At 41.4% G+C, this 18,312-nt stretch overlaps 1 protein-coding gene across 1 annotated transcript in view; it reads left to right on the plus strand.

Moving 5' to 3' along the window:
* Positions 1-254: 254 nt before the first annotated feature.
* Positions 255-18,312, plus strand: part of LOC310759405 (cytosolic phospholipase A2 epsilon-like) — a 46,834-nt gene continuing 28,776 nt past the window's right edge. The window contains exons 1-6 of the mRNA XM_083606606.1: positions 255-397; positions 2,546-2,635; positions 9,825-9,897; positions 14,695-14,831; positions 16,651-16,782; positions 17,391-17,431. Of these exons, the coding sequence (XP_083462732.1) occupies positions 260-397; positions 2,546-2,635; positions 9,825-9,897; positions 14,695-14,831; positions 16,651-16,782; positions 17,391-17,431 (611 nt within the window). The 5' untranslated portion in view covers positions 255-259. The remainder of the gene's footprint in view (positions 398-2,545; positions 2,636-9,824; positions 9,898-14,694; positions 14,832-16,650; positions 16,783-17,390; positions 17,432-18,312) is intronic.

The following is an 18,312-nucleotide window of genomic DNA, read 5'->3' on the forward strand; positions in this document are numbered from 1 at the left end:
GTATTCCAGCCTTGAGAGAAGTTGCTCAAGTTAAATTCTTTATCCAGCACAAATCAAGGGTTCTCAAGTAACTACTGCTTGACTGTAAACAGAAATGGGAGGGAGGGAGATTAAGAAAGTACCTTTCACAACTCCATTCCTCTAGACAATGAGCCTCTTCCTTTTGTAGCTATCTTATGAACTTCCTCTTCTACCTGAGTAGGAGAAAATGGGCTGGCATTTACGTTCCTAAAGGGCGGGCCTTGAGTTTAGTTTTTAGATGCCTCCTCAATTACTGTTGCCAGCACAACAGGCTGTAAGGATGTTTCAGGAGCACCTTCCAGCTCAACTGCCTTTCCCAGCTAAACATGCCTTCAATGTGCCGACCAAAACAACATGCTGCTCCAGTTCATGTCAGGTAGGCATTCTATAAAAGAAAAAAGTATATGGGTCTACCCCCTACCCAACTCAGGATATTTTATTGAGGGTGGTTGACTTTCTGTTATTTGAGCCACCCAAGAACTGATTTTATGGTTTTGTTCTCAATATTTTCCTTTTCATTGCTTTGTTATAATTGTTCTCTCTGTTTTATATACCTGTATTTTTCCGTGTATAAGACAACATTTTTTGCAAAAAAAAAAAAAAATAGTCAAAAATTGGAGGTCATCTTATATGGGGATGGTGAATGCACAGGGGTTTGGGCTTGGGCTCTGGGGCGGGTGGCCCAGGTGGCCTGATCTCAGGTTCAGGTTGGGGTTCACTCTCTGGCACGGGCATGGGTGGAGTTGCTCAACAACTCAAGTTGTGTCCCTCTGGTGCCCGCTTGTCCGCCCCCTGTGCCAGAGGGTCATGCTCTGCTGCTTACCACCTCCACCAACCATTCCGCCACTGATGTTTAAATATATGGTACTAAATATACCGGTGCTTTGAATATTTAATAAAATACCAACATTGTTCTGTGTGATGCTGAAAATATTGATTTCTTAATTTTGGGTTCAAAAAAAATAGGGGTCGTCTTATACAGGAGGGCATCTTATACACGGAAAAATATAGTACATTACAAAACACTACATTGCAGGAATAGCCTGGTTCCCAAGGGATCAAGAAGTAGGGTTGTTGTTGTTTTGCCCGCTAACCAGAAGAGCAAAGAGAGACAGGTTGTTGTCTCCACCTAACTATGTTGCACTGTGTACCTTGAGGAAGATAGTCAGTTAGTAGAGATGGAATACAAATAGGATGTAATAGAGGTTCTCTGAACAAGACTGTCTGGGAAAGTAGGTTACAAATACAGTGGTACCTCTGGTTATGAACGGGATCCATTTCAGAGGCCTGGCCATATCCTGAAATCTTCGTAACTGGAGGTGCCTCTTCTGCGCATGTGCGAGGCACACACAGTGCTTCTGCGCAAGCGGCAAACCCACTTCTAGGTTTGCCACATTCGCAACCTGAAAGTAACCCAAGGGTCCACTGTAGAGTCATTACTGAATGCTTGGAAACACCAAGATTCCTTAGACTTGCCAATTGGGGTTTTGAGAACTGTGAGGAAAGTAACCCCGTTAGGCCCTGGCTTGGCTTTCATGCCAGAGAAGCAGGAGGGGAACATAAGGCTTCTGTAGAATGCAACATTTCTCTACAGACGCATCAGTTCTTCCATACTGTGTTTCATTCATTTTTCCCATAGTTTAAATAGAGAGAGTGAGTAGGTACTACAATGGTGGGAATCCAGATGGAAAGTTTTAAATGCAAAGGTTTATTCAAGAACAACAACCCAAGCATTCATGCTTTAATGACTTAGACTGCAAACCTATACACACTTACCTGAGACGTGGGTGGCGCTGTGGTCTAAACCACTGACCCTCTTGAACTTGCTGATCATAAGGTCGGCAGTTTGAATCCGCATGATGGGGTGAGCTCCTGTCGCTTTATTCCAGCTCCTGCCAATCTAACAGTTTGAAAGCATACCAGCACAAGTAGGTACCGCTGCGATGGGGACGTAAACAGTGTTTCCATGCACTCTGGCTTCCATCACAGTGTTCTGTTGTGCCAGAAGGGGTTTAGTCTTGCTGGCCACATGACCCAGAAAGCTGTCTGTGGACAAACACCGGCTCCCTTGGCCTGAAAGCGGAGATGAGCGCCACAACCCCATAGTCGCCTTTGACTGGACTTAACCCTCCAGGGGTCCTTTACCTTTACCTTTTACCTTTTATGCACTTACCTGCAAGCAAGCTTCTTGGATTTACTTCTGAGTAGGCAAGTGACTGCACTTTAAAACTGAAAAGATGGCATTATGCCAAAGGGAAGGGTGTCATTTACATTCTTTTGACCTTTTCCTGCAACCCAGTCAAGAATATGTGCCCAAAATCATCCACTGATTAGTTTTTTTTTAGTGTTGGCTCTCACTACTTGCTAAACCAGGTATTTAATAACCAACACCTCTACTTCAGAATTTCAACACTTCTTTCTTTTTGAAGTGCATGCTATTGCAACATGATAAAGTTGTTGGTTTACATACACAGTTTATCTCTTTGAACGTTGTCTCCTTTCTGTCCCTTTGCCTCCCTCACAGGACTTCAGTATAAATGCATATCCCATGGAAAGCCTGGGAAATGAACCCAGAAACCTGTGCAATGAAGTGCACTGTAATTCTCAATACAAGGTATGGTGGACATTTAGAATTGGGGCAGGGGCGCTTGTATGTCATCTCTGGAATGAAAGAATCAAAGAAGGGTAAAGGATGAAAGCTACTTAACAAGTATCTGAACAGATGAACAATAAGCAGTTTTGGATGTGGCACCTTTGAATTGGTTTGCCTTATTTATATAGTCTCTGTAGATTTTAATCTGTTGCAATTGTCCTATAACTTTAGAATCTGCCATTCTGAAGTTTATGTGTTGAAACTTCTATTATATTTCAATTTGTGTCATTAGGATTCTTACCATAGTATGATCTGGGCCGTATCCTGTAAGCTCACTTTGGGCACATGTTCAATGTGTACACACGATAAGTTAGTTAAAGGGGGGGGGGCAGTTTAAAGGAGGATAAGGGGCCGTATTTCCCCATTGATTTATTTACTCATTCATTCATTAAAACATTTATATTTCATCCTTCTCATGTAAAAAAATCACTCTTCGTATTTTTCAAGATGAAACATTTATAAAACTATATATATACACACACATACACATACCTACAGTGACCAGCAGTTAAAACACCGTAGAAACATTGTCCGCCACATAAAATAAAACTCTTCTGGAATAAAAAGGTATTCAGTAGCTGGTGAAAAAAACAGTGAGGGAAGGGCAACCTGTACTTCAGATGTTGCAGTCACTAAGAAGGCCCTGTCTCTTGTCCCATCTAGCTGGGCTTCCCCCACCCCAGGAGGTTCCCAGAGAATCCCTCTCCTGCTGATCCTAGAGGTCAGGATAGCATGGGAGGACAAGATCCTTAAGGCACCCCAGACCAAAGATTTAGTGCTTGAAAGGCAATGGCCAACATTTTGACTTGTGCCAGGGAGAAAATTGGAAACCAGTACAGTTGTTCCAAGATTGGTGCAATGTGATCCTATGGTTAAATGTGACTCACCAGGAACTTTGCAGCTGCTTTTTGGACCAATAGACACTTCTGCAACTTCTTCAGAGACAGCCCCATATAGAGTGTACAATTCAGTAACCCAGCATAGATATAACTAAGACATATGTTGTCATGCCCAGGTCTCATTGCCACTGGAAAGTCTGCAGCTAGAGCTGCCAAGACTGGCGTACCGTTATAGGCTCAGATCCAGCAGATGGCCCAGACTCTGAGGTGTTATCTTTTTTAAGTCAGTCTCTAGCCCTTTGACAATGAAAGCTATCAAGCAAACTGTGTAGGCGACCATTCGAAGCAACCATTTCTGAAATGCGTTACTGCGCCTAGTAAGTAAAGTCAGAGCTATGACCCAAAGGCTACTGAGAAATTTAGTGTCACACAATTATGAATAAAACCTCCAAATGACTTCAGAACGACTCAGGAAATTCCTTCTTCAGATAACGGAGAAGAAAAATGGAAGTTGTTGTTGTTGTTTTTAGGGGAGGGGAGTCTTTGGTGTATGTCTCAGGGTGCTTCCAGACTGTCACTATTGGGGGGGATGTGAGATTCAAACACATACTGGCAAATTCAGGTTGGACCATTATTGTTGATTGGGAAGTCCTTCACAACAAGCCCACTTCCCCAAACGATAAGGCTTCTGGAATAAGGAAAGTGTTAGGGAAAGGCAGTGGAAAGTGTGGGATCATGCTTGCTTTGAGGCAACAAATCTTGCTTTGCAAACAAATCAGGATGAAAGTTCGTTAAATAGTCAACCTCATCAATTTTCCCTGCAAATCGGGATGAATGCTCAATAAACAGGTTGTCTGGAAGCGACCTCACGCGAGCTTTTCTCTGCATTCAGATAACGCAGGAGGACTTTCTGGTTCATTCTGAAGTTTCTTCAAAACTTTCTTTTGCTTACCCTAGTTGAGATGTGGTTGTTGCCAGTAGAAAACAAATGAGAAATCCACTCAAAAGCAAAAGGATGCAACGATGAAAGGATTTCATGCTCTAACTGTTAAATAAGTTCTGAACATTCTTATAGTATGAAAACAAAACCTGCAAGTACAAATCAATCAATCAATCAATCAATCGGGTGTGTGTGTGTGTGTGTGCAGTGGCGTAGCGTGGGGGGTGCAGGGGGGGCCGGCCGCACCGGGCGCAACATCTGGGGGTTAGGGCAAATCCACGGGTTAGGGGGCGCAAATTACTTGCCTTGCCCCGGGTGCTGACAACCCATGCTACGCCACTGTGTGTGTGTGTTATAATGGTTAAGAAAGTGTGGGTTATGCCAACCTTGTGAAGTAGCCCAGCAATACTAATACTGCTGTGGGGAACTGAGAGGAAGTATTTATTTAATACACTGCTTGATTGTAAACAGCAGCAGCAGCAGCAGCACCCTCAAAGTGGCTTACAAAAAGATAAAACAAGAAAATCAAGAAATAAAACAAGAAAATCAAGAAAAATTCACAGTGATACTTTAGAAAATACAAAAGTAAAATATTAAACAAATTAAAAGTAGTATATGACTACCCTCTAGTCCATTGTGGTTATCCCTGGAACTGTTCAGGAGAAATGGGGGAGGCTGTGCGGTCCCTGGGCTGCTGCCTGGATGCAGTAGGGGGGTGGAAGAAAAGCTGAGCTTCAATCCTGCCAAGATAGGGGAAATGTAAGTAAGTGTTTCAGATAAATTGGGGAAGGAAGGAAGGAAGGAAGGAAGGAAGGAAGGAAGGAAGGAAAGAAAGAAAGAAAGAAAGAAAGAAAGAAAGAAAGAAAGAAAGAAAGAAAGAAAGAAAGATTTGTCTGGCATGTCTTGTTTTTGAGAAATCCATACTGAGTCTTAGTAATCACAGCATCCTTTTCTAGGTGCTCACAGACTGACAGTTGAATGATCTATTCCAGGACCTTTCCTGGTATCAAACTCACCGGTCAGTCACCTGGGTTTTCCTCCCCCTCCCACCTTGAAGATGGGGACAGCATTTGCTCACTTCTAGTCTGCAGGAACCCCACTTGATCTCCAAGAATTCTCAAAGATTATAAACAGAGTCTCTGAGATGACATCCACAAACTCCTTTAGTACCCTTGAGTGCAGTTCATCAGGGCCTGGAGATCTGAATTCATTTAAAGTAGCCAGGTGATCCTTTATCATCTCTTTTCCTATCTTGGGCTGCAGTTCCATCCTTGCATTGTTAATTCTGATACCACCAGTTTGGGCGCTTTTGGGGGGTAAAGACAGAGACAAAGTAGATGTTGGGTGTTCCACCTTCTCTCTGTCACCCAATAGCATTTCTCCATCTTTTCCATGCAGAAGACCTACTCATTGCTTATTCTTCCTCTTGCTTCGAACATAGCCAATAAACAGTTTTAAATTATTTTTAACTTCTCTTGCAAGCCTGAGTTCATTCTGAGCTTTGGCCTGCCTGACCTTCTCCATGCAGTTGTTGGCTACTTATGTATACTCCTCCTTTCTTATTTCTTATTTCTTCAATTTCTTCAATTTCTTACACTTCCCCTTCTTACAACTCAGCTCCTCTGTAAGCTCCTTATGCATCCACACTGGTTTCTTTCAGTGCTTCCTACATTTCTTTCTTTTTGAAATCAACTTTCTTAAAGTCCAGAGTGCAAGTCCGACTGCACTCAGTTTTCCCTTGCCTTTGTATAATTAAACACTAGAGGTCATGATCACCTCCTCCCAAGGTTCCCAGTACTTTCACTTTGTCAGTCAGTTCCTCCCTGTTAGTGAGGACCAAGTCCAAGAGAGATGACCCCCTTGTTGTTTCTCCCATCTTCTGGGAAGCACAATTGAAGAATTTGTTGGACCTTACATTCTTGGCAGAGTTTGCATTCCAACAGATATACCACAGTAGTTCAAGTCACACAACTCTCCTTTTTTAATGTTTGGTAATCTGCTGTTGGAAGGCATCATCCAAGTCTTCAGTTTGGCTTGGAGGTCTATAGCAGTAAGGTGGCTCTTGTTTCCATCTTCTCCATTTTTTACTCTTATACTCTCAATCTGCCTTCCATACGGCAAGTCATTGATCTATTCACAAGTATACATATCATTTGCATACAATAGTACTCTTCCTCTCTTCCTGTTTGGTCTATTCCATTGGAACAGGTTATACCCCTCAGTTTCTACATTCCAGTCATGAGTCTCATCCCAAGAGGTTTCAGTAATACCTATTAGGCCATATTGGCAACCTTGATTAAGAGCTCAAATTCTTCTTGCCTGTTTCACATACTTTGCATTAGTATAGAGACAACTGAAACCATGAGACTTTCATCCACACACTGCTACCTCTGTTCCCCTCAGAGTGACAGGAATCATTCTGTACACTATACTTTCCACTGGCACCTCAGTGTGTTCTGGAGTTTGCAACTACTGTTGTTGGTCCTCTGGCCAAGAAATGTCCAAAGTTAGGGCATGGAATCAGTTTTGCAGCTCCATTTGTGCCCACTCCCCAACTTTGATCTGTGGAACTGGCACTGCTACAGGTGCCACATAATGCGATTCAGCATTTATAAGAAATCCTTTTTTAGTTTAGTAGCAACCATACTTTGGAACTCCCTGCCTTAAAAAAACACACAAAAAAACCTATGACAACAATTACACATTCAGCAATTACAAATTAAAGAAACAATAAAAACAATAATAAAAGTAAGATCAGATCAGAGATGGGAAGGCCTGGGGGGGACCAGAAAAATGGGGGGGGCAGTTTTATTCCTCTTTCCCCTCATTTTTCCCATTTTCCCTCCCCCCATTTCCCCCGTTTCCCCCCGTTTTCCCCTGTTTTCCCCCCCAAAGCCATTTTTTTTTCCAGAAAAAGTTTGATATAGTTTGAATATTCAAAAAAACAACACCCATTTTTTTCCAGGAAAAAATGGCTTTGGGAAGAAAATGGAAAAAAACCTTGTCCTCCCGCTCCAATTTTTTCATCCCCCCCCCCAGGCCTTTCCATCTCTAATCAAAATTACAACCATTTGTAGTACACTAATCACTAATACATTAAATACTGACACTCAATATATGCCAGATTTATTTTGGTTTCCCAGACAACTCCCTGGGTAGTGATATCAGGCAGGCACCCTGGTCTCTGTATGTTTTTTGATGCCTGCTTAAAACATTTTTATTTATGCAAACCTACCCAGACACGTATATTTTGTTGTGTTTTAATTTCTTTTACTGTTAAGTTGAATGATGTTCAAATGTTTTTAATCGTTTCAAACTGTTTTATTTATAATGTTCTTGTAAACTGCTTACTGTAGAGGTTTTACTATAATCAAGTGGTAGATACATCTTGTTAAGTAAAATAAATAAGTATAATTATTCCAGGGATTTATTTTTATCGGACTTCTCCCCATTAGCTAATGTGCTGCTATTCTCTCTTTTTTAAAATCATTTTTATTGAGTTTTTTCGCTTATAACAATATCTGCAATCATTACATTACATTCAAGTTTCACTTTCCCCCTTTCCCTACTGACTTCCCTCAACTTCCGTCCTTGGTTTATTACCTCTCATATTACAATCTGCTGTTTGTATATACTTCCATATTGTCATACTATTATGTTCTTTGTTCTTTACAAATAAAATTGCAAATGTTTATTTAAATCCTGCCAGTGACTCTATTGTGCTGCAATTCTCTACATTGGTGTCAGATTTGTACCCGTTGATGAAAAATTAGGTCCAACCTGAGAACCATGAGAGTCCAAATGACACAGAAATGGACTTGAACTGGAAACACCTTGTTCCATGTGCCTGATGAGCCATAGATGGAAGAGATTAGATACGGGCAAAGTATTGTCTTTCAACTGCAATTCCTCTTATGTAGAAGATTAGTGGCCCAGCTCATAGAGATGTTATGAAGACAAACCAGATAGGGACTATAAATCATCTCCCCCATTTGAAGTGCTATATAAGTGATAAATAACAATTATGTCAGCAGCAACCTGCCCATCAACTTCACTCAGAACCCCACCCACAGGAAAGAACAGTTAGGAGAAGCGCTTGGGAATGCTTAGTTTCTGATGACGAGGATTATGATCAAACACCTTTCCCACAGGAAATGATGAATGCCATTTCATATCTAGGATGGCTAGATATCTGCAGCATTTTTATTTTTTAAACACATTAAGGGTGTAGGAGGCACCTTCTTTTGGACATTAATTAAAAAAGAGTAATATCACATGAAAAATTACCGTATTTTTTGCTCTATAAGACTCATTTTTTCCCTCCTAAAAAGTAAGGGGAAATGTGTGTGCATCTTATGGAGCGAATGCAGGCTGCGCAGCTATCCCAGAAGCCAGAACAGCAAGAGGGATCGCTGCTTTCGCTGCGCAGCGATCCCTCTTGCTGTTCTGGCTTCTGAGATTCAGAATTTTTTTTTCTTGTTTTCCTCTTCCAAAAACTAGGTGTGTCTTGTGATCTGGTGCGTCTTATAGAGCGAAAAATACGGCACTTCATAGCTTCCAGCTGAATTCCATGTGACATTTAGAGTGAACAGGAAAGATAAAGGAATTGCACGACTCCTCATAAGATGCATCCTGATATCAACTGGCCGAAGACTGGCCTAAACCTCTGAGAGCAGAAGACAGGGAATAAATGTCAGCTGAAGCAGGCATCCTTCAATTTTCCAGTTGCTTGAACCATCAGTGTTGGGTGTTATTTAAAACTGGGGGGTATTAAAATGAATTTAATACCCAAAAGAAAAGATACTTCCATAGTGTTGAATTCATTCTTGCTTGTTGTTGTTGTTGTTGTTGTTGTTGTGTATTTGCTTTAGGGTCAAATGGTGTTTGTTCAGTTATAATGGAAGAAAGTGGTCCAAACAGAATTCGCTATTTGGAAATTAGCGAATAACCTGGGAGTAATGGTGGTTAATTCCATCTTTCAGAGCTTTCATTATTATTTGCTATTGAAAACTGATGCCAGTTGGTGATCTGAACACGCCAAGGACATGGAGAATGTGCGCTTCATTCTTTAGCCTAGACCAGGGGTTGTCAACCTGGTCCCTACTGCCTACTAGTGGGTGGTTTAGGTGGACACAAGCTGAATCCTCCTTCCATCGAGTGCTGGTGGGCAGTAAGGAAATTTTGCCATCAAGAAAGATGCATTAGTAGGCGGTAGGTATAAAAAGGTTGACTTCCCCTGGCCTAGACAATTACTTATATGTTGTTTTGCAGAATTATTAACCATTGGTTAGCTTGCTGCTCTGCTAGGTACTTGATTATCCAAACACAATTTAATATTCATCCTTTCCTTTGTTTTGCTGTTTTTCAGCAGCTGGAAGAATTTCCTTGCAACTTGCTTACTGTAAGAGTCATACGAATGAGAAATCTTCGCCAAGCTGATGTCTGTGAGTGTTCTTCCGTTCCTGTTTCATATTGCTTTTAAAGTTCACCCACTCTTGATAGTTTGCACATCTAGCTTCATATGTGCTGCAGGATTTCATAGCTGACAAGATAAATTGCATACGAAACTGTATTTATATCAGTGCCCAAGTATGGCTTGCTCATAAACTCTTAAGTTGGGTAATTTGCACTGTTTGTGGGTGGAAAGGAGAACAGGAGAATAAACTGGTTTGCCTGGTTTGCCTTGCAAAAGATCTGGTGAAAATATGGAACAGGGGGGAAAGCAGAGTGGTAGGGATTGTTTTGGCTTAGGCTGCAACCTCTACACATTTACCTAGGAGTAAATCCCTTTGAATTTAATGGGGCTTATTTCTGAGTTGGCGTGCATAGGATTGCACCATTAATCACAAACTGGTTGATCCCATATGGTGATGCTAAAGGAATTTGAGTAGTCCCCAAGTTTATTTGAAATGTCCACCAAATTGGTCTCTTTAATATATGGAGGTTCCTGAGTAAAGGAGAAAGAGCCCTCAGATATTCTCACAATCACTTTCCCTCAGAGAACTTATATCAGGTCATGTCCAGCCCAGTATTATCTACTCTGACTGCCAACAGCTCTCCAGTCTAAGGATGGGGAAGAAATTCAATGCCATTCACATTTAAAGCTGAATTTATCAAACAACCTTCAAAATTCACACTTATCTGAATTTTGTGCCATTAGTGAAAATGGCAGACAAAACAACATTATATTAGTAGAAATTGCTTGCCAAAATGCTTACATTAGTCAAAACTGTGTACAAAAACATGTTTACTAGGAGAAATTCACACTAAAATGCTAAAGAATTTTCCTGAGAATCTTTTTAAAAACTGCAAATTGCAGCAGAAATGGTAAGGTCAGGTTTTAGGATTGGGAGAACGAGAAACTGAAATAACAGGTATTGGCAGATCCTTCCATCCTTACCAGCGTCTTAAGCAAAGGCCTTTTCCATCATCTGCAGCCTAATCTTTCTTTTAACTGAAGATGCTACAAATTGAACCTGAGGAATTGTGCATGCAAAGCACATGCTCTGCCATTAGGCTATGTCCTCTATCTCGAGGGGCTCTCCATGAATAAGTCAATCTCTAGCCACCTATATGACAGACATGAATAATGACCACTATACTAATGTGGACCTGAAGCCCGCCCTGCTTTATGGAGTAGAGAACTGCTGCATAACCCACAGATCTAAGGGATATCTGAGATGTCAATCTCAAATAACCTAAGGTGGCAGTTATGGGCTTTGTTACCTCCTGCCCTTATGGAGAAGTCACCAGAAGCCTGCATCCAGGAGGTAGTACACCACACAATGTCCAGCCCAATCTTATGGAGATATTCAATCCAGTTCTGCATGTCCCTGGGAGCCATTGATACCAAAAGGAGGACTCTATGCATGGAGTACCAGTTTTTAAATGTGACATCACTTGCGTGAGGGCAATGCCCATGTAGAATAATTTAGTTCAATGCTGCCCCATAGAACGTGGAGTTGGAAGAGACCCTGAGAATCATCTAACCCAACTCCCTGCTACGCAGAAATCTTCTGCATGGTGAATGACCATTCAACCTCTGCTTAAAAACCTCCAAGGAAGGAGAGTCCACCACCTCCTGTGGGAGACTGTTCCACTGTCAAACAGCTCTTACTGACAGAAAGTTCTTCCTGATGTTTAGTCAGAATCTCCTTTCTTGTAACTTGAAACCATTAGTTCAAGTCCTACCCTCCAGAGCAGGGGAAAACAAGCTGTTCCCTCTTCCATGTGACAGCCCTTGAGATATTTGAAGATGTCGATCGTATCTCCTCTCAGTCTCCTCTTTTCCAGGCTGAACATACCCAGCTCCTTCAAGCGCTCCTCCTAAGGCTTATTTTCCAGACCCTTGATCATTTTGGTTGCCTTCCTCTGCACATGTTCCAGCTTGTCAACATCCTTCTTAAATTGTGGTACCCAGAACTGGATACAGTACTCCAGGTGTGGTCTGACCAAAGCAGACTAGAATAGTGCTATTCCTTTTATTGGGCCATTCTGTTGATGTAGCCTAGGATAACATTGGGGTTTTTTTTGTCTGTTTTGTTGCTGCTGCTGCATCACACTGTTGACTCATGTTAAGCTTGTGGTATACTAAGACCCCTAGGTCTTTTTCACACGTGTTACTGGAAAGTCAGGTATTTTATATCTGTGCAGCTGGTTCTTCCTGACTAAATCTAGAACCATACATTTGTCCCTTTTTAAATTCATTTTGTTAGTTTGGGCCCAGTTTTCCAATCTTCTGGTTCCGTCTTCTGCAACATTAGCCACCCCTCCCAGTTTGATGTCCTCTCAATTTGTTTGTCCATGTTGTTTATAAAGATGTTAAACAACGGCAGGCCCAGGACAGAACCCTGTAGCACTCCACTTGTCACATTTTTCCAAGAATGAGGAAGAGCCATTAGTGAGCACTCAGTTTTGAGTTGAATGTGCTTAAGGACACACAAGTGAGAACCCTGGCTTATCAGGGAGAATTTCCAAGCAAATTCAGTCAAATATATTGAAAAACCCTCTTCAGACATTTGAGCTAATTGTGCAAAGATCCAAAAGAGCAGTTAGTGTGTCACAATACATCAGAGGTGGACCCTGCATGTGAATTCTGTCCCCACCCCCAGCATAACTCTTCCTGCGTTAGGCAAACATCTGAACATTGCTACTGTCTTTATAATTTACTTTAGGTTTCTGAAATAAAATAGTAGTTCACAGGGAACAATGTGCATAGGACAGCATGATATAACCACAAATAAAAAAAGGTTGTACAAAAAGGTTGCACAGGTGGATTGAGATATCACAAAGGCGTATTTGCTGGCTTGATGACACCTACAATCACATGTTGAATACCAGTGAACATATGGTAGTTTGCTATTTGTGGACTGGTGATAGAAATAATGTTCCAGCTAGAGAACATCACCAAAGTCACATTCAGGAATTCTTAAATTGCATGCATAAGAAGAGGCATCCCAGCCCTGCTCGCGCTCTCTCTCTCTCTCTCTCTCTCTCTCTCTCTCTCTCCACCCCCTTCCCATCGAAGATCTGAATAGGAATTATAGGCATGTTTGGCTCAATACAGTTTTGCTCCTCCCCGCAGTAAGGAGATTGTGCAAGGCTTCTGATTACAGGAGCAACCACAAGATGTTCAGCTGAAGTGCTTACAGCTAGAGATGTTACGAGGCAATTCTCCCCATTCCATCCTGTATTTGCAACATGCAGCGCTGTTTTCCATTCTGCTGCAGTTTGTCTTCTGTTATTTGTCTCACTGTCCTCTGTGGCAAAATCATCCGCACTATAGTTTGTCAAGGGTACTGGGAACTATAACTCTGTGAAGTGGAAGCTACAGTTCCCAAGATTCTTTGGGGGAAGTCAAATGCTTTAAATGTGTGTTGGATGTTATTCCACCCCATTCATTTCAACAAAAAGGAAACACAGTGCAAATTGGAAGGGGTTGTAGCCAATTACATTTGTGGACTGAAAACAACAGCAGCTGCAAATATCAGTTGTATCTGTAGGATTTATTTCTGTTCTGGACAGAGGACAAATAAGCAAACAATCTGTTTCCCAATGTTTGTTTTCATTAAAATTCCCTTACATTCCTACTTACAACCCCTCTTCAGACTTTCCCGTATGAAAGGCTGACATGCAACCCCCGCCCCCCGCCCGCATAAATACAGTTTAGGAACTTCTGAATAGATTTGCAACAAATGTATTTGTCAATATATTGGAAATTGTCATATGAACAGGAGTTGCAGTTGGTTTATTTGCATACCTTTTTGTTTTGGGTGTTCCCAAATTAATGGTTTATGTCTCTGTGATTGTGGTTTAAGTAGCTTGGCATTAATGTTAGGGTGGATACAACAAAACTGTCATAAAGCTTCCTACATTGCTTTATATAATGTGGCCACATTATCATAATAAATGAACTGAGCTGAGATGCAATGAGCCTTGTGTGGTCCTTCTGTCTCATGTCTTCTTCAGTATTGCTGTAAGGAGAAGTCTAGAAGCGTTTGTTTCTGTTTCTGTTTAACCACAGTTTGTCCTTTAATTTGCAAATCAACTAACTGTGGTTGATGTAAATGAATCTGAAACATCATAATGTTGTTTGAGGCAAGCCAATCTGAAACCATGGTTTACCATGACATCCAAATGTAGCCAGTGTTGCCTCTATTTGAATTACCCATCCAACAACATAAACCAGGACTGCACACTGTAAAATGTAACACTTTCTTATTGTCAAGGGCAATGAAAACGGAATAACATGCATCAGTTGGTCACAGTGTAGAGATTTATTTAAATTGTTATCTGTGGTAGCTGTCTGCAGTTCAATTCATATTATATCTAATAAGCTCACAAATTTGTGTTCTGAACTAGGCAGTTATGAGTTTCGGCAACATAATTAGAAAATTGTTGAATGGTTTCATTCAATGACAGGAGTGGGGTTTGAGATGTGTGCCAAAGTGATCTCACTTTAGCAAAACCATTTAAGGTGTATTTGCCCTGATTTCCAAACCATGTTTGGGCAAATATTGGAAAGGAGTCTCAACCAAACCCTTTTTCTTTGTCACTTCTGAGTTACTACCATGCAGTGAGGATATGGACAAAATGCAAGCTTTGCAGCTCGTAATGAAGAAATGGAAATTTGTGAGAGGAAAGAATCAGTTTTCTGTGTTAATGGCTCCAGATCAAAGTGCATTGAAAGAGACAACAAATGCTGACAATATTACTTACTATGCTATTCTTCTTTTACACAGTAAGCCAGTCTGATTGTTACGTGACCCTCTGGTTACCTACTTCTTCATGTGAAAAAGTGAGGACCAAAACTGTTAATAATAGCAAGAACCCTGTTTGGAATGAAACATTTTATTATAGGATTCAAAACCAAGTCAAGGTGAGAAATTGGGCATTCCCCTTTCAGTTGTACACTGTTCTGAGCTGGCATTTTCAACAAGATAATACCATCGCATGTGCATTCTTCTCCTGCTCCTAATACAGTGGTACCTTGGTTTAAGAACAGCTTAGTTTATGAACAACTTGGATTAAGAACGCTGCAAACCCAGAAGTGGTGTTTTGGTTTGTGAACTTTGCCTTGGAAGCAGAACATGTTTCACTTCCTGTTGAGTGTGTTCCATTTGTAAATTGAGTCCCCCGCTGCTATGGGAAAGCACACCTTGGTTTAAGAACGCTTTGGTTTAAGAACAGACTTCCAGAACGGATTAAGTTTGTAAAACAAGGTACCACTGTATACAGGATCCTTTGCCTGTTTTTGATTGCAAGACATCTGCATATGTGTGGATGGGCAGTATCCATCAGTAGGGCAATGCAAGCAAGGCTGCATTGCTCTCCTGTCTCCCCAACACAACATGCTGCTGCCAGGACTGGGAGGGGCAGGAGCAGTGGAGCTTGGCATGGTGTGGGTGCAACATTGACATCCTCCAATTGGCTCTGTTGCCCAGCCTGCACCATCCTGAGCTCCTGGTTGTCTTGCCATCTCCCCCTCTTTGGTACTGGCAGCAGGCCATGGCATTGGGAAGATGGGAGAGCAATGCAGCCCCACCCATGGCAGCCCACTGACTGCCATTGTGTTTGTGCAAGGCATCACTGAAGGGAGAGGGGCAAGGCGTGGGGAACTCAGCACTGTGCAGATAGATAACAACAGGCTTCAGGGAACCCAATCCTCCTCCCTCATGGCAGGCTGCCAGTAATGGGGGAAAAAACAAGAAGCTCTTAGCAAGGTATTTTATTCAATATTCACAGAGATGTAGGACGTTGCCTCTTAGATAATGGCATTGCTTTGAGTAAAATCCCCATCCCCTCCATCTCTCCTATTATACGTCATCCCTGTGTTGGCTGATCTGTGCTTTCTGTCCTCCTACTTTCCATGCTCGCCTGGGAGAGGGGGGATCTGGAATGCTTTCTAAAGATACTGAGTCTGTCAGCTGTCTCTCCCTGGTGGTGCTTCTTCTTCTTCTTCTTCTTCTTCTTCTTCTTCTTCTTCTTCTTCTTCTTCTTCCTGCTTCTCTCCCAATATTTCCCAGCCTCTCCCCTCTGCAACCTCTGAACTATGACCTCCACTCTTGTAAATCTATATTGTCTCCCTCTTCTCTGGGAAGTGCACCATTCCTCCGATGTCCAGTCCCTGACAATAGCGGTTAAGTGTGTCAGATTGGCTGTGCTGTGCTGCACAGCACTGAGCTCTCTCGCCCCTTGCCCCTGTTCCTCCAGTAATCTCCAGTCATGGAGCCGGGAAGCAATGAAGTCTCATCTACGTTGCCACACAACTGGACACTGCTGTCCATAACGCTTCTTCTTTGCCTAAATGGAGGATGGAATTTGTGGAGAAACTAGAATACATGTTGCGTTTATTGGTTTGTCCACTGTTGGCTCGGACACTGCCCGTCACTAGTGTGTGACCTTTGGAAGGTTGCCCAGAAGTGAATGACACCCTGAGAGTGGAAAAAGGTTTCCTACTCCAGACTTAGAAGACGATTCCAAGTACCTCACTGCTCTTATGGTTGGCATCTGTCTTGGGAGACAACGGAAAACTGTAGCTTTGGGGTGAAGTCCTATCATTGTAGTTATAGTGCCTGATGTGGCTGTACAGAACGATATGGGAGAGACATTGTTTTTTTGCAGGTGGGGCAGATGAGGGCTGCTTTTATAGACACAGATTATATCCTGCATCTAATATATTTAACTGATTCTCTCAGAATTTGTTAGAGATGTCTGTCTTTGACGAAGATCTTTTCACTCCAGATGAGCTCCTCTTCACGATATCCTTTGATGTTGCTCGGCTACCACTTGGTGAAAGAGTTCTCATGTATTTTAAGCCTGAACCACAGGTGAGATCTGAACACCACGTTGGCTTGTAAGAACAAGATACTGTTGTGAATTTGTGGGCACTAGACCTCTATAATGTTTTACTATGTGTTTTTTTAATGTGTTGTAAGCTGCTCAGAGTGGATGGGGAAACACAGCCAGATGGGTGGAGTATAAATATTATCATCATCACCACCGCCACCATTATGTCCGGATGAAGCTAGTGTTTGATTTTAATCAATGCTTGGAATGTTAAGACTTTGTGCTAGACTGTGTGTATTTAGCCAGACCCATGTGTATTAGGCTGTGTGCTAGACACTTTTACTCCCCTGGAATCAGCAAGAATTAAAAGCTAATTAAGCTAGGCTAATATTTCTGTGTTGAGGTGATAGGCTTGGGTGATGAGCCATTAAAAAGAACAAAGGATCAAGGGATTCTATGTGAGGTGGCAAATCTCAGTATAGCCAGTATTGAACTGGATAAGCCAATGGTCTGACTCACTATAAGGCAGCACCCTATGTTACTATGTGTGTGCCCCAGCAACTCTGCAATGTGATAATTTTAATTTCAGAAAGAAAGGATTTGTGTGCAACCATTTCTTCTTTTTCCTTTTCTTTCTTCTTGGAAATAGAAACAAGAAGAGCTGGAAATTGAATTTTTGGTGGAACCTGCGTAAGTATGTTAAACGCTTAAATTTTCTACATTGCTTTCACTTTTAAAATAACATAAAAATAAAATGTGCATTTATTTCAAATAAATAAATATAATTATCAGGTGCAAAATTAAGGCAAAGGTAAATTAATAATGAGGATCAGACTTCCTGACCTTAGTATACAAAGATACAGGCAGTTATAGAGCCGAAAGAGAGCTACACAAACTCAGAATGTAGCCAGACTTAATTTTTGAATCTGAAATTTTGTCTTTCTGCTGCATTTCAGTGTTCCCCATTTTGATTTTAAATTTTGTTTGGATTCTAAAGACAATAAATAAATTTTGTTGAGAAATGTTAGGACAAAAGAGTTCTATGTATTAACTCAAATAACTCAAATAGGTGGCTTGCCTCCATAACAGAGGTGATAAAAGTTAAACAGAATGTGCTACCAGATGAATGTGCTACCAAAAATGTTGTTTTTATTTCAAACAATCCCAGTGAACAGTGAGGTGGGACAATTCAAAGATTGGCAAAATACATTATTGAAGTTTAACTAGCAGGGAGGGAAACCAAGAATTAAGTATAAACTACTTACTTGTACAAAGGAAAGAGGTGGATTCTTGCAGCCAGATTTGAAATTATACTATGAGGCATCCTGCCTCTGCTGGCTAAGGGATTGGATATTATTGGATATTATTAGATCTAAAAGAATATGATAATTGAAGTTAAGAAGGTTTGAGTCTGGTCAGCATTACCTGAGAATCTGATACATGTCCCCTTGAGTTCTGTGATGGAAGAAAGGTGGGATATAAATGTATACAATGCTGCTGAATTAATTGGATAAAAATGGAAAATTTGGTGAGCAAACTGAGCAAAACTGTTTGGTTGAAAACATAGTTAT

The sequence above is a fragment of the Podarcis filfolensis genome, assembly GCF_964270895.1.
Source record: "Podarcis filfolensis genome assembly, chromosome: 1".
NCBI lineage: Eukaryota > Metazoa > Chordata > Lepidosauria > Squamata > Lacertidae > Podarcis > Podarcis filfolensis.